This window comes from Kryptolebias marmoratus, linkage group LG12 (assembly GCF_001649575.2).
Source record: "Kryptolebias marmoratus isolate JLee-2015 linkage group LG12, ASM164957v2, whole genome shotgun sequence".
NCBI lineage: Eukaryota > Metazoa > Chordata > Actinopteri > Cyprinodontiformes > Rivulidae > Kryptolebias > Kryptolebias marmoratus.
The window spans coordinates 18,605,468-18,625,909 of NC_051441.1; the positions used below are offsets into that span (position 1 = coordinate 18,605,468).

Consider the following 20,442-nt stretch of genomic DNA (forward strand, 5'->3'; position numbering starts at 1 on the left):
AGTTTGGATCCAACACCAGTTCTGTCCATCAGCGGGCGTAATTAATGTTTTGTTTTTCCATTTCCTTGTTCCTGCCACTCCCTGCAAACCCTCATATCAGATGTTCAGCGCATGCACACACTCTCCAACACCTGTGTCCGTGCCTTTCGTCAAGGTCGGCCCGGCTGGAGCTCATCCAAAGTCAACAGTAGGAATAACACATGACCAACTGCCTTTTCCCTGGAGCTCAGCGAACACAGATACCCCCCACCCCCCACCCCCCTCCTTTCAGGCTGATAAAAGTTTAGCCAGAAAACATCTGAAATAAGCTGACGAATCTTAAAGTGATTGAGAAAATGAAAAGCTTTAAGAATGTTTGATGTTCTTTTTTATATTTGACTGACTGAAACACATCAGGTTTGACCTAATTTTTAGCCGTGGATGGGGAGTTGAAAACAAAAACAGAGGCAAGTGAGGGTAATTTGGCTCGATAGAAACCTCCCATATATTTACATGGAGACACACACACACTCACATGCTGCTTTGCCTGGGCCCCTCGACTGAGCCCTTTAAAATCAAAACAAACATTCCACACTCACCCTGCCCGCACCCAAAGTAACACAGGCAACTGTATGTAACTCGACAATAACACCAGTATTGTGTAATACCTTACCCCTGTGCTCTTTGACCTACACTGCAACACTGATGGCTTCAGATATATGTCCTCTGTGAACTCAGCGTTTTGAACCATGGTAAAAAAGAAGAGACACAAATGTTCAGCATGTGGCAAAGCCATCAAACTAAGTCAAAATACCACAACAGAGGCTGAGCGATCTTATCTCAACCAGTGGCTTTGAGATGCATGAAGTGCTGCAGAAACGACTTGGTTTCACATGATGAGACACAAACATGTTAGCGTCTTATCGAGGAGAACAAAGCCTCTTATGCTGCTGTGTTTGCACTCAGACCCGTTCACTTCCGCTGTGACACAGTCCTCAGTCTGCATTACCAGTAAAAGATGCATCACGGTGTCATAAAGCTTTTGACAGCCACCATGTCAACATTTAGATGAGATTAATGTGATTGTTTCCAAATCCTCTTGCTGATCGGGTCCACTTTCCTTCAGCAGCATAGGCTTTACCCACGTGTTTCAGCCATTTTGAATTGTTTTATCAATTTTTACATTTGTGTTGATTTAGCATTTCAACCTGGAGAGACTCACGATATAGAGAAGCTGCAATTAAATGGTTTTATTTGACATGAATGACATGAGATTTTTGGAGCTCGGACCCCGGCAGAAGATGCGAGTGCTGTCAATAGCAATGCGCTTCGACAAGATGCTCAGGTTGAGAATTAGAGGAGTCTTCCCCGGGCCGGACACTGGTGGTGGAGGTCGGAGAGGAAGGGAGCTCGAGGAAGCTGGGAAACTAAGGGAGGAGAAGGGGTGGAGGTGGGCCGATGTTCGGCAGGTGAACGGATGAGGCCATGATGGAGGTCCTTTTAAACGAAGGCTTGCTCGCTGATTGGATAAGGTGGAGGCACGGTCGGACGCTGATGGGCTGAAGAGGAGGTGCACGACGCAGCGATTAGATGATGCAGGTGAGGCTGGAGCAGGTCTTCCAGTTTGAATTTACGCCTAGGCTTCATTACACGTACATTTGCATCAAATTCTATAGTTATTTGCAAGTCCAGATAGCAACAGCAGCTAACCATAGCCCTTTTGTTGCATCCTGGGTGACTTGCAAGAAATTCAAAATATTTGGGCAGAAACCGTTCACTGTAAAAATGTCAGCAACATAAAGATTTCTATAAAAAAACGTTTTAAAGATTGGAATTGTTCTAAATACATAGTCCAGTCATTTTTGAAGTGATGTTCTGTCAGATAGCTAACATTAGTTAGTACCTTGTCATCCGTGATATCAGTCATAGAGCACAGAGTTTGAAGAAAGAGGCGTAAATCTTCATCCACACTCTTTCTGAGAAAGAGTTGTTTAATAAGATTGAAAAACAATAAAATAAGTGGCCCTGGTTTGGCTGGGCATTAGCCTAGATGGAGCCTTTTTACTCTTTCTCCATGATCTATGTATCAGGTTGGGTGGTTGAAGGTCAGACCCAGAATGCAGGCAACACTCAGGAGCTTGAGAAACTAAAATACTTTTATTAAGGAAAACAAAAGGCTGACGTGGCAGCAATCTCAGAGGCGGTAAACTTCCCAGAACACCGAAGAGTCGAAAGGACAACCAGACAGTGCATTACTGTAACAATGAGAACATGACCAGAAACTGAATTTAAAAGCTGGGCTCACAAAGAAGTTGGAGCAGGTGAGTGATTACAAAGTAGAAACAGGTGGAGATGGGACATGGAAAATCACAGAGGAAGAGACTGGGGGCAAAATGGAAATGACACTGGGAAACACTGGAAACTGAGACTAGAAATACGCAAGACTAAATCTAAGTACAGAAACACATGAAGACAGAACACAGAACTCATGAAACTAAAGCTCTTTTTTAAAGAAAGTTTTTGTCTCAGACATTTTTTTCTTTTTCTTTTTTTTTTTTTTTTTACAATTTAACTAGATTATTAGAAAGACAAGTTTGTGTAACTATAAATATTTTCCAGATTTAGTTGAATGGGGAGCAAAAAATTGTATTAGTGTGTTTATTTCATATAACATGCACTTTATAAAAGCACTGAATGTGAAAAACAGTTACAGTGCATATAAAGTCTACACACTACTGTTAAAATCCCAGGCTTTTGTTATTTAAAAAAAATTAGAACAATAAACGTAAATAATTTCCAAACTTTTTCCAGTAGCCTGTACAAATCAACTTGCAGAACAAACTGCCTTTAATTTTTTAGGGAACATACTTGCCATCAATTAAAAGATTTCTGAGAGACCTGACATAAAGTTTGGCATTTCTAGCAGGATCTTCCTAATATTTACTAACTCATATTTACTTAGCTGCATTGTATAGCAAAATCCTCTGTTCACAGAGAGCCTGTAAAACATTAAAAAGATCTACAGAGTTATGACAAGGTTACAAAAAATTTCCCCAGCATTAGAAATTACATAAAACAGAAGTGGGGAAAATATGGGACAATATTGACAACATTGAGAACTGGATTGAAGAAAAGACAGAGTGGGAACTGGTTAAAGAGGCCTCTAGCAACACTAAAGGAGCTGCAGGAAGTTCTGACAAGTACCTGTTGGGTTCTACGTGTGACAACAAACTCCCATATTATCAGTATATCTGGATTGTGGGATAGAGGTGCAAGATGGAAGTCTGTTCTTATCGAAAAAAAAATGCCCAGATCAGGCTAAGTACCGTAAGAAAAATAGACCAAGTCTTCCATAAGCGTCAGGGGAATATGTGTTAAGATCTGATTAACCCAATGTTGTTCTTTCAAGCTACAATTCCAGAAGGTGTATTTGGTGCAGGAACAAGACTGTAGACCACCTAAAGAACACCATCCCCCCATAATGAAACACGGTGGTGGCAACGTCATGCTCTGAGATTTCTTTTCTTCCGCTGGAATTGGGGTTTTAGTCAAGAGTCAGGATTTGGGGATCTTTGGGTTTGTTTTTGTATTAGGTTTATTGTTTCTTTAATTATGTTATTTGGTTCCTGTGTTAAGTTTTGTTATTTGGTGTTTTGCTCCCTGTGTCCTTTGCGTTCCCTGTCATCATTCACCTTTCCTCTGCTCAGTACCTGCCTGCCTGCCTCAACCACCCACACCTGTCCCTCGTTTCTTATCAGTCACCTGTGTCCACTTACAATCACCCTCAGCCTTTAAAACCTGGTCATCTCCTCCACTTCCCTGCTGGTTCATTTTCATTTCCATGTGCTGTCTGGCTTTCCTCGTGTCTCGCCCACGTGTCTTTGCAACCCTGGGATTTAGTAAGTTTTTGTTATTCAGTTCTCTGTTGCTGCCACGTCAGCCATTTGTTTTGTTATTGTAAATAAATTAGTTTTTCCTTTCAAGCTCTCTGAGTCAGTCTGCAATTGGGTTCAGTCCAATCAACCACTAACCTGACATCAAGACGGATAGAAACATGAACAGCTAGTTTATTTTGGCCAAAAATATTCAAGTGGCAGTGACCCCAAGCATACATCCAAATCAACAAAGGAATGTCTCCACCAGAAGGAAATTAAAGTTTGCGTTGGCCTAGCAAGAGTCTAGACTTGAATTTGGTAGAAAAACTGTAAGGTGACTTGAAGAGGGCTGTGCACAAGAGGTGCCCGCGCAATCTGACAGAGATTGAGCATGTTTTGAAGAAAGAGTTGGTAAATATTTCTAAGTCGAGGTGTGGCAGCTAATAGACTCCTTAAAAAGACTAAAGGCTGTAATTAAATGAAAAGATGTTTCATGCAAAATACTAGTTTCAGGGCATGCACACTTATGCAACCAGCTTGTTGCACCTTATTCTTCTTCTTCTTTTTTTGTCCATGTTTTACTTCTTGATATTCCTGATTTATACCAGCTAATGTCAGACTGTTTTCATCAGACAGTGTCGCGGTGCAGTTGAGAAATCTAGACGATGCCTCCCCACTTTTGGCAGCACATGTGTTTTTCACTGTCTGATTTATTGTCTTGGCTTTTCAAAACGACAGGCTGTGATGGTGTCTGTAGTGATGTAATTAGATTGAGAGTTTTTTTTTTTTTTTAACATTTACACAACTTAAGTGTTGTGCAATAGAGCTCATTTTAAAACATTCACTGCACCGTGAGTTCCTAATTAACCCCTTATCTCAGAAGTTGGGTTTGCTTCACAATAATCCAGGGCCCAAACCTTTTGAGTTCATGCAGCTCCACCCGAGTGAGTCTGTTATCGGATGGTTGCATACGCTGGTGTGTGTGTGTTTAAAGAAGGCACACCTACAGCTGTGGGGAATGCACAAACAACCAAATTTGTGGTATTTCTGTGCCTCCCATCTCTTACATAACTTCTGTGGGTTAATCTACTGTTTTGGCAGGTGTGATCGGTGTGTGTTCGTACGTTTGGGTGGCATACGTACTGAGCAGATTTTGTTTTCCCCTTTTGCAGCAGTTGCTGGCTTTGTGGCCTGACAGGAAGGAAACCCTTGGGGTAAATAACACAGCAAGCTCTTTGTTTTTTTTTTCTTTAACTCCCTTTATTCCACTCCCCCTCTGCGACCTCTAGACCTTCATCATCTTTTATTCTCTAATTTCCTCACCAAGCTGTTGCAATCTGACTGCTTGTTGCCGATTCATGTGTTTTTTCCCCCCTCTCTCAGTTTCTCCCTGCGGACGCTTTTCTCCTTCATTCTAACATGAGCTGGCAGATCCTGCTGTTGCAGAAAAAGAAAAAAACTCTCACCCAAGTCGCTTGCTGCATGTCGGCTGGCAGCAAACTCACTGTCGCATTTGCATTTTGCTTTGCTGAGGGGAAACACTAGTCCTGGGGATCCCACTGCACTGCAGGTGTACGAGGGAAGAAGTAACTGATGCAATATTTCGGGGATTTTTTTTTCCAGACGGTTACATTTTTTCTCATATTTCTCATCCCTTGATGTTCTTTTGGATTCTTATCACATCACGTGCAACAATAGGCAATTAAGCAATTAATTGAGTGGGATTAAATACACAAAGCAATATGCCCGAGGATTTTTTGTGTGTGTCAGCATGCAGGATCCAGAGAGTCTGATGTGGAGAGGGGTGCTATAGTGACCTAGAAGCTAAATCTGGTTCAGGCCACTCCCTGTCCAGATTATATTCACATCACTTCAGAGCACTTTGAACGTCGGTGAATGAATGCACACAGCAGTAAATGTGTCACTACGTATCTCACCAGCCAAATTGTCATGTGCAATTTAAAGCAGTTTTATGTTAACAGTTAACCACAAATGTAAACTACACTTTCAAACTATGCAGCTTTCACTGCCAGTTTACTGCATATTTTGTCACCTCGTCCTCCCAGCTTTACTATTTTGTATCCATGCAGTTACTATTGCCTGTCTGCCTTCCTATTCTCTTACTCAGCAATTATATCACTATTCTTAACCAGATGAGTAGCTTATAGTAATATACATTACTTTGAATCACTGGCTGTCACGTGTCAGGTGAGTGGACCAGGTGATCGCTTGGAAAAATCTGGATTTGTTAGAACAGAATTCAAACAGGGAGGTCTACATGTCCAGAGTTTCACTCCTTTTCGACCCTGCCTCATTAATCTTCAATGATGTCTCCAAACTTCAATACTCACTTTCCCTCTTCTCTTTGCAGTTCTACAACTATCTCTCCCCGCACCCTCTTGACCATTAACTATAGCGTTGATTTCATACCAGGATGCTACTACACGCAATTTATGAAGTAGCGTTCATCTTCCGACCCATTGCCAATGCTTTGAATTTGGACTAATGAAGCCTAGGCGTAAATTCAGACTGGAAGACCTGCTTCAGCCCCACCTGCATCTAATTGCTGCGTCGAGCACCTCCACTCCAGCCTATCAGCATCAGACCGCGCCTCCATCTCAGCCCATCAGCGTCCGACCGTGCCTCCAGCTTATCCAATCAGCGAGCAAGCCTTTGTTTAAAAGGACCTCCATCATGGCCTCATCCGTTCACCTGTCGTTCACCTGCCGTAAACCTTGGAGGCCTCAAAATATAAATAGAGAGGTTGTTTTATTTTATTTTATTTGGTATGTTTTGGATTTCAGACATTTACAGCCAAAAGTTTAGTCCACTCATCATAGACATAAATGCCATTTAAATTTTTTTTTCTTCAATTTTTTCAGAATTTATTTGAACTGCTCTTTTTTTCAGGATGAAATGATTACATAAGATACAACTTCATTTTTTTAAAACAAGAATTAAGTGCACAAATTTGAATTAATTGTGGATTTTCTCTAATCTAAAAATATACACACTACATACAACTATTATTGTCCACAAATTTTCAGTGGAGTTTAGGTCGGGCTTTGGGAAGACCATTCCAGAAGCTTAATGTTGGCCTGATTTATTCGATCAGAAATCAGTTCTGATGTGTTCAGAATCATTATCCTGTTGGAACACCCAAATGTGTCCAGGTTTCAACCTTCCAGATGTTGATTTTAGAAAAAGTAGAAGAGTTTTGGAGTAGCCTTCTTTTATTATTCCATCCAATTTGTGCAATCTACCAGTATCACAGCATAATGCTACCATCACCATGCTTGCCAAGTGTGGCCAAGTAACTCAATCTTTGTCTCACCTGACCATCAACTTTTCTCCAGAAGAGGGTTACATTGACCATGTGGGCAGCTGCAAATTTTAGTCAAGCTTGAATGTGTTGCTTTTGGAATAGGGGCAGTGTGGTGATGTAAATGTGAGGATCTGGGGTTGGCTCCGCTTTCTGGGCAGTGCCACTAATCATTCCTCCACAGGTGTTCCAGTTTCCACTGACGAAACCATCTGGTATTTAAGCAGCAGGCTAGGATCAGATCTTTGCTGGAGCATCAAACCTTCTGGTTAGATTCTCCGCCACAGCATCTAACCTAACTTGTGCTCTCGAGCTAATCGTATTCTTTGTCTTGTGCCTACGACTCAGGTTCTTGCCACGTCACGACCACGGGTCGAAGAAGACTACTTACCTGGATACTCACGGACATGTACCTCGCTGTCACCTGGCTCGTCTTGAGGAACCTCTGGAACTACTTCACTCCACCTCGACGCCTCTACCTCCCGCTGGTACCTGTAAGCAAATAAGAGACGTTATAACCTTCGCAACCATTGTGGAAGCCAACCTGTACCCGAGACTCACCCAGTTTCCCCTTCCCTTGCAGACCCCCACTGGAAAGGATCCTTGTACATAACCTCACTTGTAAATAAACGCACTTACCTTAATCCTGGTTCACCGTGTTTGGTCTTGGTATTGCTCTATGGACAGATTCCCTCGGGTTTCTGACAGTAAAACTGGCTTTCCTATGGACAGTGACACTGATGTTCAGTTTCCAGTTCATGGTAGGCTAGTGGTTTCTAGGTAGTTCATAAACATACTAATTTTCTGTCCTTAAAAATTTTTAACTATTCCTTTGACGTTCCCATTGTTCTGAGTATTGGTCAATCCAATGAGTGCTGTTAAAGAAATTCTTTTTATCCTGGCAAAGAGAAACCAGCAGCTGCAGTCAATCATGATCACTAACAAGAAGGTAACTAGACCTCAAGGATTAAGACATTTGAGAACATTTAGCAACACTTATTTAAAAAAAGAAAGCTCAGTGTATTTATATCTTTAACCTTGTGTGGATTAGAGATAATCCACAATGAATTTGAAGTTATGCACCCAGCTCTTGTTTTAAAAAATCAATATAGTTGTATGTTGTACAGTATATGCAGCCCACCCTGTAACAGACAGTTCAGATAAATGATTAAAAGCCTGAAACTGATACGACATTCATGCCCATGAGGGGTGAATGCAAACGTTGGACCAGATGTATATGCTCTGAAGCACAAAAAAAGTGATAATTTTTTCTACTTCAAACCTTGTTTCTCACTATTGTTTTTCCATAACCTTAGCTTCTAACCAGACATTCCCTCTGACATTGTTTAACGTGAGCTAAAGCAAACAGTGGGCCTTAATCTATAAGTTAGATGCATAAGATCTCCACTTACTTGTACAATTGGCTTTGAGTAATGGGATCCTTTTCCAGGAATAATATCTGGGTTTTTCATCAATTTTAAGTAATGTGTTTATGTTATGGTCTCGTTTGAGGCAACAAAATGTCAGTTCAATAGCTGACCTGTAATTACAACCTGCAGTGTGAGGATTGTTAAGAAGTCAACCCTTTTAGCTGTGTTTATGAATCATTTCCACAGCAGAATGAATCTGTAGAAACCATTTGTGCACTCGTTGCATTTGCATGAGCATACACCCATGCAGTTCTCTAGAATATTGTTTACATATCACTTTTCTCATTATTTGTTCAGTCAATGTGACCATCTGTAATGGCAGATGAAACAAGGGGAGTTTTGTGGCCACAGCTGAGTTTACAGTTCACAGGGATGGGGTTTTCTCTGTTATCTAACCTGAATCTGACTTTTCATTCTGTGACTAAAGAAATGTGTTACAAGCAGCTAGTGTGTCATCTTGGAAACAAACCAGACTTTATTTTTACAGTTCGGAGGGTTTCCCTGCTCCATTCGGTTCTGTTCTCGCCTTCCCGCCTCTTCTCCTGTCCCACTAACCCTTTATCCCCAGGCTGCGGCGAAAAACCAGGTAACACGAGAGCCCTGTTTCTGCTCTGTTTGGCAAAAGCATCGTTAGCACCAGAGACAAAGTGACATGGATGGAGCCGTGGCCTTCATTAATCCCCTCCCTCTGTCGCTGCCTCACTTCAGTTCTCCTTTCCCTCTCTTCTCCTGTATCGCGCACGGTGACCTACTTTCCTCGTGACCTGTTTATGCAAGCGCCAGTGCAGCAAGTCAAATCAGGAAAACAAGGGGCGCAACAGAAAGCTGCCCGTGTTTTGCTGTGCTTTGCATCCAGTGTCACCTTGATATGGGTGATAAGTGCAGCCGTGAGCCTATTGTAAAGAATACTACCTGAGCAATCCCTCAGAAACCTGAAGTTCTACAGTAGTGATAGTTTGCTTTATTTTTTCCTTGTTGCATCCATGTGGGAATAATGTACATGTGTGTGTGTTTCAGTGCACATGTTCTTGTGTGTGACTGGGAGCATTGTGGAGGACACTAATGTGTCAGCCTCAAAGAGGTGCTTTGTTTGCAGGCTGAGATGAAGTTAGTGCACTGGGTTAACTCCCCTCCCCCGTATCCCCCAGCCCTCCTTCCTCCTCCTTTCCTCTTCACTGCTCCTCCCTTTGCCCTTTATGTTGTTATGAAAATGACCTAATTCTAGTTCTGTGGGAAACATTGGATTTAAAAAAATCAATTATTTAAGGATGAATGCATGTGTTTAGTGAAGAATAAACTCTTTTCTGGGACGTGTGTGATAACAGTTTAACTTTGTCTTATTACAGCACTGAAAACTGCATACATAACTCACACACATACTACATAAAAATGAGTCATGATTTTGATTTTTACTCTGCCCTGCTAAGCACATAAAACCGATTCTCTCACATCACACTGATGCTGTTCAGGGGTGTGTTATAAAAATAAAGGAAATAACTGTTTAAAATACATATGTTTTAAATGATAAATGAAGAAATGTGCACTGAAAACAATTATGTAAACCTTAAAACAAAAACATTTTTATCAATGTATGCATGTAATACAGTCTGTTGAGCTCTAATAGTTTGATAATATATATTATTTTTCTTATTTGTAAACAACTTATTATTTGCTGAAATTTTTTATTTCTCTTTTTGTAAAAATATAAAAACTACATATATGTATATACTATGTATATATGTAAATTTCAAATGATAATTTAAGAGATATGCATAAAATCAATAAATAAACAAATCTTAAAGCAATAAAAATATACTTATCTAAAGTATATAATAATCTTTATTTTATTTATTGTATGTTATTTTACTTTTTTGCAAATCATTTATTCTTTGTTTTTTATTTGTTGAGTTTTTACTGTTTTCAAATGTCATTTTTTACTTTGGTTTCTCCATTGACTTTAAAAATAGAATTGTTTTTGTTATAAATTTATTTAAAAATGTGTATTTTATGAATAAATAAAAGAATTTATCAAATAAAAATAAGACGTGTGACTCTATTCAATTGCTTTATGTTTTGTCATATCACCTTAAATTAAACATCTATTCAATTTTTCCTTATTTTTCAATGCATAAATATATAAATTATAGCAACATATAAATATACTGTGTTTAGCTGTTTCTTTCCTTTTTTTATTTGAATATTCCTTTTTATAACACCTTTATTATTTAATATTTTAAAAAGTATCAAAAGATCATAAAAAAGGCTTGAGCTTGGTTGTAAAAAGCTACATCCAGAAGAGTTTGGACCTACTTCTGTCCCCACCTGATGTGAGCTCGAGGTCTGATGGTATTTTCATGCAGTGAGCTCGTAGAAGTAGGCCAGCGTTACATCAGACTAACTTGCCATGGAAATGTTCTGGTCCATTTGAGCAAATTGTGTCAGTATGTCACAGCTCTGCTTCTCTTATTGCCCATTAGCCTCTGATGCCAAAAAAGAGTAAGGTGTTCATCGGAGACGGTACGTGCAGCACGACCTGCAGTGGAAACAGGGTGTGCCTTTTGAGATCTGGCTTTTCTGAAATCTTGAGTTTCTGAGATCAAGCAGCTACATTGGAACTGGATCAAACTGCATGAAAGCACACAAACACTAATAAAAAAACAAACTCAGAAAAACTGAATTATTTTGTTGATAATGTTGACAAGTCAACATTGTGTTTTTATTTTTGTTGAAATGCTCCCATCTTTGCACAATGAACATTAGTGTCTTTACATGGTATTGACCAGCCAGACCAACCACCACCCATCTCTAAACACCACACTATTTTTGCCTTTTTTTTCTCCTGCCTTCATCTTTTAAACCATTGGCAAAACCACAAACATTACTGATTAATACACACTGAAAAAAGTGGGCAGGGGGAAGGAGGAATGGATCAAATACATGTCATCACAGTCAGTAGGAGTAAAAGACACAGCTTAGAGGGAAACAGAAAATCACTTCGACTAAAAACAGGATATAAAACCGATGAAACAAACATTACAGTGTTTGTGAAACTTTACATTTATACACAAGCACCAAAAAGCCAAACGTGGTACACAGACATTAAATCCAGTGAAGGCAATTCATCACAACCCAGTAGCAGAACTACTATAAGAAGGGGATGAACAACCCCTGAAAAGAAACGCCTAGTGGAGGCATTTGGGGAAACAAGGGAGGGCCCTGAATATGATGTTTAATCCTAATATTCAAGAATGAACTGAATCCAATTGGAGTTTGCGAACCTTTATGTGTGAGCATTAACTTTTACTGCACTGCAACTCAGTTACCTTTGTTACGGGCCATCGTGGTCATATTTTGGTCACACTACAAAACCATATTTCATGACGCTAAAAATAAACAGTAGCTATGCAGGGCTCTTTACAGGAGGAGGATCTCCTTGTGAACTCAGTGCACTGTAGTGTGTTTACATAAATGTGACTAAAGTCCTCCTGCTTTTGCTCCCAAGCATTCTCACCGGCATAAAAACTCCCAACTCCTAGGCTGCAATATGTATCTAAAAGGGTCTGTACACATTCTTCGTCTATGTTCCTGTGGGCTTTTTTGTTTATTTTTTATTTTTTTACAGTGACAGGCATGTTAAGGGAGGGAGATAAATACACTGGGCCAGTGAATGGTAACGACAAGAAGATAAGATTGATAAAGCTCAAAGAAACTAAAGGCTTTAAAGCCTGCAGCTTGTGAATCCCACCAGATACTTAACGGCTAGTTTAAAGGTTTATAAATCCAAACATTTTAATGAGGCCATAGTCTTAAGAAGAAAACAGTTCTTCGTTCGTTGGTGCCGCCGGTCCAAACTGGATGACCATTTTTCTGTAAACAGGACACTAATGCCTAAGCTCAACTGTCAAGTAAGATGTTGATTTTAAATGAATAATTTTGCCATTTTAAATGTTGTGGAAAGCGTATGAACAGGTAAGATGTTACCTGTTGTAGGTTCCTCTTTAAACAGCCCCAATTTGGAGAAAGAGAGTTTAATCCTAACCTGACTGATGAGCGAGTGGTTCGTCTAAACTCAGCTAAGACCAAAGTGGATTTTTTTTATGTTCTTTTTTGGCTGCTACCTTCTGCAGGAGTTGCCACAACGAGCAAAGTGGATTGTTACCATCTAAAATTTTATCATGATTCATGCAAACGACATTTTATAAACCTTCACATCACCATCAACTTCACATTTACATGGATTTCATTGTTATTGACGAGCACAAATGTCGCATTAGTGACATGTTGCACTTCCAGGGGTTCATGTAAGACAGAAATTTCAGAATATCTCTGATGATACAACAGTATAATGCAAGACTGACAACAATATAAAGGTTTAAATAATAGTGTACGCAAAAATAAAATGCTGTGAAATTTAAACAATTGGAATTGCTTTAGGATGGCAAAATCTATGTTGGATTGGATTCAATCAGACGAGCCCGTCTGAGCTCAGCAATAAGGTTTTATTTTCACAACATTTTATAAAATTCCTATTATTTGAACCTTAACATTGTCATAGATTTCACAATACACAGTTAATTTAGCAAATATATTAAGAAATTCCTGCTGGATGTCACTTGACCCCTACATATCACTACTGAGCTACAGAAGTCCATGTAAATGTGATGGTGGTGTAATGGTTTGTAAAATAGCGACTGTATGAACCGCTATAGAAATTTTGAAATTGGAGTTGTTTTAAAGTGACAACATTCCATTCAATCCTGGTTACAATGAGACTAGTCATTAACTTGTCAGTCCTGTCCCATGTAAACTATTCCTCCAAACTGAGGCTGTTGAAATCGCTATCAAAACTGGGTAAAAATTTATTTATTTATAACTTTTACACAGAGACGAACTTCAAAATGGCCAAATTATCCCTTTAATTGGGTCCTGCTGTAGGTCCTGACATTGTGACTGTACAGTAACTGTGATTTGTCATACGGTGGTCACTCTCAGAGTCCTCCTATATCACTGAAGGTTCAACGCCTTTTTTTTCTTGAATTTGTATTCAAATTTTTTTTCTCTAAAATATAGGTTTAAAATAGATACATATATTCATTTATATCACATTTATGTACAAAAAAGAAGTGCTTAAAAATAAATGTGAAGGTGATTTATTTTTGGGAGATAATGGAGATGGTAGAGGATGGGCTGATAGAGGTAGGGTTTGGGAAGAGGGATGGAACTTAATATTTGCAATGTGGCGTTCTTTGGTTGAGAGGATATCCCCAGTGAATGTTTGCATTCGATTGTAGTTAAGGCAGAGAGCCGTACACGTGTAGGTTCATCTACAGTTGGATATGTACCAAATTTATAGTAGCTTCTTGTTTTTACATTCCTTTTTCTGAGCTATCAAAATGTGCTTTTAGTGATGTACTCTGCTGGGTGTTGTTGAATGAGAAAAAAGTACAAAGAAAGCGAGTTCCATTCCTCCTCTCATCACATAAACAAAAGTGCTTCTGTAAGTATGGAGAAGATGTAAGAAATGACAAATCTGTACAATATATACACAAATATCATACAGCCCTACAATATGTCAAGCCTTTCGGTGACTCTGTGGGTTTGGGAAATAGAAAATCCCAAATTACTGTCCCAAAAACTTAAAGATGGGATCCAATTATAGGGCAAAGGCATGATGGCAGGGTAGTTCTTAGAGGAGAAATTGTGTCTTCAAGTTCTAAACTGAAAGTCAGTTAATCTCGTCTCTTGTTCCGTCGTCCTCCAGTCTCCTTCTTCCAGCTCTCCTTCCTTGTCAACTCCTCTGATGCCACCTGTTTGCAAGGTCCACCTAGGCTGTCCCGTTTAATGTTCTGCAGTGGTGAGAGGGACAAGTAGGGATGCTGGGGAAGAGGAGGTGGCGTAGCAGGTGGGGGGCTGGTTGGGGACTCCTGCCCGGAGCAGTTACCACCACCGCTGCTCCCGGTGCTCATGGCCCGGTGTTTGAGTCTGAGTTTGTGAGGCAGCGCAGTTCCCCTCACCTCACCTTGGGGATCCCAGCCTTGTGCCTGGGAGCAGCCTTGGTACTGAGGCACAGGAGATTCAGGCTGGAGGATGTTGGAATAATGTTGGCTGTGGTAGCTGCCCATGTCTGAGCAGGACAAAGATGGGGACTCCTCATCATCTGTGGAGACCTCCTTGTCGGGGCTGCAGGGGTCACCTTCACTTAGCGTGGCGTCCTTGGATGGTAATTGGCTTCGATAGTAACCCTCATTTCTAGGTCCACCCTCATAGCTAAGAACTGGTGGCTCCTCATCTTGTGTATTGCGGTACGAATGATGAGGCTGCTGCAGATGGTGGTACAGCTGAGAATGGCTGATTCCCTCCACTTGTGTACTCAGGTGTTCGGCAGATGATTCGCTTCTGTCCTGTGGATGCTCCTGTTCTAGCTGTGGCTGGGTAAGTTGGCAAAGTCTGTACACCTGTCTTTCTTTGACCTCATTACAATTGTCTAACAGTTCAAATGGAGGGGAGTCCAATGTCTTTCTCTCCAGTTGCTTTGTCACCTCAGCCAGAGTCTCCATTGAACTCTCTGTAATGGGCTGCTGTAGTTGGCTGATGCCAGTCTGGCTGCTGTTGCTGCCGTGCTTCAGTGCTGCCTGCAGATCAGCACCCTGGGACCTGTTAAGGGACTCCACAGGAAAGGAGGCACTGCTGGCGCCGTACAAAATGACGCTTCTTTGGGCAGCAGGTGGGTGAGATGCAGCGTGGCTTACAGTTTTGATAGTGGTGACAGGCTCCTGATGTGGTTGTGATTGCTGCTGAAGAAGCTGCGGTTGGTGCTGCTGCTGGCTCTGATATGCAGCATCCATCTCCTGATGCTGCTGGATCTGGTGGTTTGTGGGTACAGTGGCTAGACCACGGTGAATATTAAACATAATCTGGGTTGTGGTGCCACTGGTGATGTCCATTTCCAGCCTGTCACCTTCCTGTTTGATCTCAAAGGGCAATGGCTCTGGGCTGTCCCTTGAGGAGCCATCGGACATGTCAGACAGGGAGCCACGTGGAGAGTACTTCACCAACTGCCTGTGACTCTCGCTGTGACCTGACTGTTCTGTTTCAGAGGAATCAGAGTTCATCATCACCTGAGAACCACTGGAGTAGCCACTGGAATAGTACTGAGTAGAAGAGCATGAAGAGCCTCCGTTTCCCGTGCTGTTTCCCACACCAATTTGTTGGCTCTTTTCAATGTAGGAGGCTGTACTTATAAGGCCGAAGCGCAGCTTAAGCTGGAGCAGCTCCGTCTTGAGTCTCACATTCTCATCATTCAGTGCAATGACACGGTTTTCCAAAACCATGTCGTTGAGACGTCGCTTCTCTCTGGAGCGCTTGGCGGCCTCGTTGTTCTTTCGCCGTTTCTCCCAGTAGGAGGCGTCTTTCTTCTCATCAGATATGAACTGACGCTTTCGCCTGCAGGAAACGTTCGGCTTGGGTTTGATGAGACGGCCCATGCGAGCTGGTGACCCCTGAAGAGAAGGAATAGACTCTTCATAACTGTTGAAGGTCTCTGGGCTGTTAAGGCTATTCCCTGAGTTTTGGAGAGCTGAAGTCAGATTTTCCATTTTTGTTGAGTGGTAGCCAGTTTGAAATGAAAGGGTTGTACTGAAATTACTTCACCTCCCAAGGTTTGCAGCCTGGAGACCTAAAGTTTGATATGCTTGTACCAAGAGGGGACTCAAGTGTCCAAATAAGTCAAAAGGATAAAAAACTGCCAAAGTTTAGCATTAGCAACCCTCATTTATCCACTTTCAGGGTTCACTTGAAGTGTTCAACAGTCTTCCAGTCTTCTTTATTATTAACTCTTGTTAAAGGTTTAGCTTGAGCGCAGCACAATGTGCAAGCCTGCAGTCGGGGTGTCCTAGATCTCCACACAAACAGCAGGATGTAGGTCGGCCTGTCTACCTCAGCATGTCAGTCTCTTGGGGAGCCTCGTTCTCTCTCTCTCCCCCTGTCTGTTCTCTTTGCAGTTGACTGTGAGATGGAAGGCTGCAGAGATAAAAAAAAGAAAGAAAACTCATGTTAATCCAGGACTGCTGGTGTAATTATGCACTCTTGTATCAAATTTACGTTTCTTTTTTATGACAGTTTAAAAATAATTTCTTGTAGAGGTCTTTTTTTTTTTACAGCAAGCACACAGATCAAGGTTACATTTCTAAGTCTGTGCAGCTTTCTTCTGCTGTTTTGGCATTTCTGACTGTGTCACCACTGGCAACCACTGAATAGCTGCTAGACCTTAAGAGTCTGACCTTTTGACCCTCCTATTGAGCGGATCTGTCTGCAGCTTGTGACCCCTGACCCTTTTTCCTGACATGTTTACATTGAGTTTTGTGATCCAATGGGAGCACCAAGTTCAATGAAAGGCAGCCAGCCCTGTTTCAACTTGTCACCCCGGACCTTAAAAAGACATCTGTGAGAGATGTTTAAAGACCCAAGCTCACATTTTAATGGCAGCGCTAAGCAAAACCAAATGATGGTAATTATAACTTGCATACACAGCAGCCGAGGCAAGCACATCCATAAAATGAATTACACAATAGCACAGATATTACATCAGTCTGAGACATACTGAGAGAACAAAACTGGATTGTGTAAGGATTAGTGCTTGTTTTATCGCATGAGAATTCGGGCCAGACGGAGCAAAGGGTGAGTCAGTTGAAAAATCTGATGGGGTTCCTTGGATTCGTTTTAAAGCATTTTAATTTAGAAAATGCCACAAGAGACTGCTTTTTCACTGAGAAACTCCCTTTCACAAATACTGCTGACACCCCACCCCCAACCCATGTGCTCATCCGCAAAGGAATGTGGCAGCATTCTTCGCCAAAACAACTCAATGCCAAATCGATGTTACTGAGCGAGCAGATAAGGCAGACAAAGGCATCTGCTAATGCAGGTCAAGGATAAAGAAACCGAGACACTACTGAGAGATTTGGAGGTGTGCGTGGACTGGGTAGGGAGTGGGGGTTAAGCTGAAAGGTGGGGCATTGATAAATATAGGTCAATGGCCCCCGAAAAAAAAGGGGAGGCGGACTGGAGTAATAGAAAATGCTACATTTAAGTCAAACCAGAGGGTGCTCAGAAAACTTTGAATAATAACAAGAGTTAGGAACATAAAAGGTGAAAGCAGCCCTCTGTAATAAACTGACAAGGTGTGGCTAAAAAAATGACTAATTAAAGGCAAAAGGGTAAAATTGCACAAATGATTTTTCTAAGTGGTTTTTACAGTTTTTCATGCCATCCATGGATTCAGAACTCCGCTGCTTTTATCTAAATATAACATCCAGACTTTTATGACACCCAGAGGATAAAATCACAGATGGTTCTTGTCATATCACAGTTATCCTGTGAAATATTTCAAACCTGACTTGATACATTGGCTCAACAGTTTGTAGACATTTATTATCCCCAGACAACATTTATTTATGAGGAACGCTGAGTTTTTCTAGACCATGTGCTTTATAGTTTCAAGTAAAAACAACTAAACTATCACTGTGTGCAGCACAAAGTAGACTGATCCCAATGTTTCCTTGGCGATAAGAAAGCAAAAAGCATAAGTCCTTATAATTGCTCCATGGTGAGACTAAAGGCATGATTATACTGGCGTCCAACTCATGGCATAAGAGAACTGACTGACCAGTGCTGTGATGTCAATTTTTATAAGTTATAACCCTCAGAAAACCATTGAACCAGGTGTGTTGGAGTAGAGAAAAAAATAAATATTCAACACATTCTCACCTGAATTTATCTGGTATTTTAACATTTGTCCATGTGTTTGCACTACTTATTTATGCCGTTCCTTCTCTGGATTAAACATCGTCATATAATTCCTCACAATGAACATTGATTTTATCAGTTATTAAAGGAAAGGAATCTTTTTTTTCGTAAACAAATAGTAAGTTAATATTCGACAGAAGCACTTATTCAAAATTTAAGTTTCTTTCCAAACCAAAAATAGGAAACTGTGATGTATTTGTGAAAAAGTTTTGGCACTGCAGTCTGGAGTGGTTTTTCTGACTTAACTGTTTAAGGTCACCCTCGTGAGAGTCTGACATGTGCCTTCGCGGCACGAGACGGAAAACCGATGGGAGAGAGGTGTTATTGGTGCGTCCCACTAACCCAGAAACTGGGGATCAGCCGCATTCGGTAAACACGAGTCTAGCTTCCTACACTGTACGCCTTGCTGGAATATAGGTCAGCCGAATGGTGGAAGGGTGAGAGGAAAGGGACAAATCTGAACAAGATAAGGGAAGCAAGAAAAAAAAAAGACGTGTGTGGCGATTCAGAATGTTGCATGGCTGTCGACTGAGGTGTGAGCAAGACAAAGAAGTGGAGGGAACCAGTGAGGGAGAGTTAAAACAAAGGAAGAGATGGAGATGAGATTATACAATTGCTTGGGAGGAAAAAAAACAGGGGCAATTGCAACAGTGTGGGTATTGCATCAGTACAAAGAATGTGTCACCCATAGCAACAAAAAGGGGGAAACGGCAGTCACGACCAATCATATCAGACTTTCTCTCCCTTCTTCTAAACCAGCGCCTTAACATAATCAGTTTTAGAAAACGTTTTATAACAAACAGAGGGTTAAATGACATCATAGAGTGTGTATAGTTTATACAGCTGCTTTAAGGGGAAGCTGACACTAGAATGACCTCTATGCTTTCTTAATATCTGTTTAGTTTTTTTTTATATGTCCAGACCTCAAAACTTAAAGAATGACATAATACAGTGTTTCCTGGAACGTTTTTTATCGCTTTCTCTATCATCAAACTACAGTACTTTTATTCTTTTACAATCTAAAGATGCTTAAAGTTGCAGCTGTTGGCACCAAGTCGCACTTTAAAAAGTAATTTTCCAGCTCAAATATCCAAATACGGCCACTGAAGCAACAAATCCGCTCCCTTGACCTGGATCACTCTTTCCATTAATCAAATATACTTCACGTGTCATCGCTCGGTCTCCGTGGCACTTCTGAAATGATAGCACGGTAAAAGAATCCCGAGTGTCCCACCCTCGGACCAACCACAGGGCCCACACCGCAAGAGTATAAATGGGGCAATGAGCTTCGGAAAGAGTGGACTGAGTTCAAAAGCCCCCCCCCACACCCCCTGGTGCACGTGTTTCAGTGGTCTGTTTCAGGAAACGAGAGCAGGGACGACATGAAAGGAGAGAGAGGGGCGGGTGCGCCTCGATCACTGACAAAGGGAATGATGAAACTGTGGGAACCCACACCCTACTTTACAGTGGCCAATGTAAGGCACACGGATTGGGGGGGGGTCATGGGTGAGTTGAGATTGAAATCCCAAGAAATAGATGTCAAGAAGAAAGGTCACAAACACAGGACATATCATCTCCTTCTGAAAAAGAAAAAAATACAACAAAAAATTCTCCTTTCTGCAGGGCTCCAGACCACAGAATGATAACAAAGCAAGGTCCTCATCCTTCATCACCTTTCATGTGCCAGGAAACCCCAAGAAGGAGTCAAGAGGCCAGCAAAAGGAGGACAGGATGAAAACCTTGCAGCGGCTCTGGACGATGAACTCCCCATCTCACACACAGTCTCTGTTCCCACAGGGCAGCTGTCTCAGTTCAGCCAAGTTCATTTCACACAATCAGATATCTTGTATTTGTTAGTTAGTTAAAAAAAAAAAGATAATCATCTGGATATCTATTTACGTTACATAGCTTTGCCAGTTTTCCAGCATTTCTGCATGACTTCTTTGTTATGGCAGGGCCAGGATTTATTTTGGTTCGGATTCTGCCTTCCTAGTCAGCTACGCCTTCCAGTCGCCCCCCCCCCACCCCCACC

The 20,442-nt window shown here is 41.2% G+C and overlaps 1 protein-coding gene and 1 long non-coding RNA gene across 2 annotated transcripts in view; one reads left to right on the forward strand and one right to left on the reverse strand.

The window, feature by feature from the left end:
• The first annotated feature begins 3,696 nt into the window (after nucleotides 1-3,696).
• Nucleotides 3,697-10,402, forward strand: LOC119617494. The gene is made up of 3 exons (XR_005233808.1): nucleotides 3,697-7,444; nucleotides 7,525-7,670; nucleotides 7,760-10,402. It is a non-coding gene; the product is annotated as an uncharacterized LOC119617494 (long non-coding RNA).
• An 881-nt stretch (nucleotides 10,403-11,283) lies between these two features.
• LOC108247484 overlaps nucleotides 11,284-20,442 on the reverse strand; it is an 11,376-nt gene continuing 2,217 nt past the window's right edge. Inside the window, exon 2 of the mRNA XM_017435643.3 lies at nucleotides 11,284-16,625. Coding sequence (XP_017291132.1) covers nucleotides 14,336-16,201 — 1,866 coding nt within the window. The 5' untranslated portion in view covers nucleotides 16,202-16,625 and the 3' untranslated portion in view covers nucleotides 11,284-14,335. The remainder of the gene's footprint in view (nucleotides 16,626-20,442) is intronic.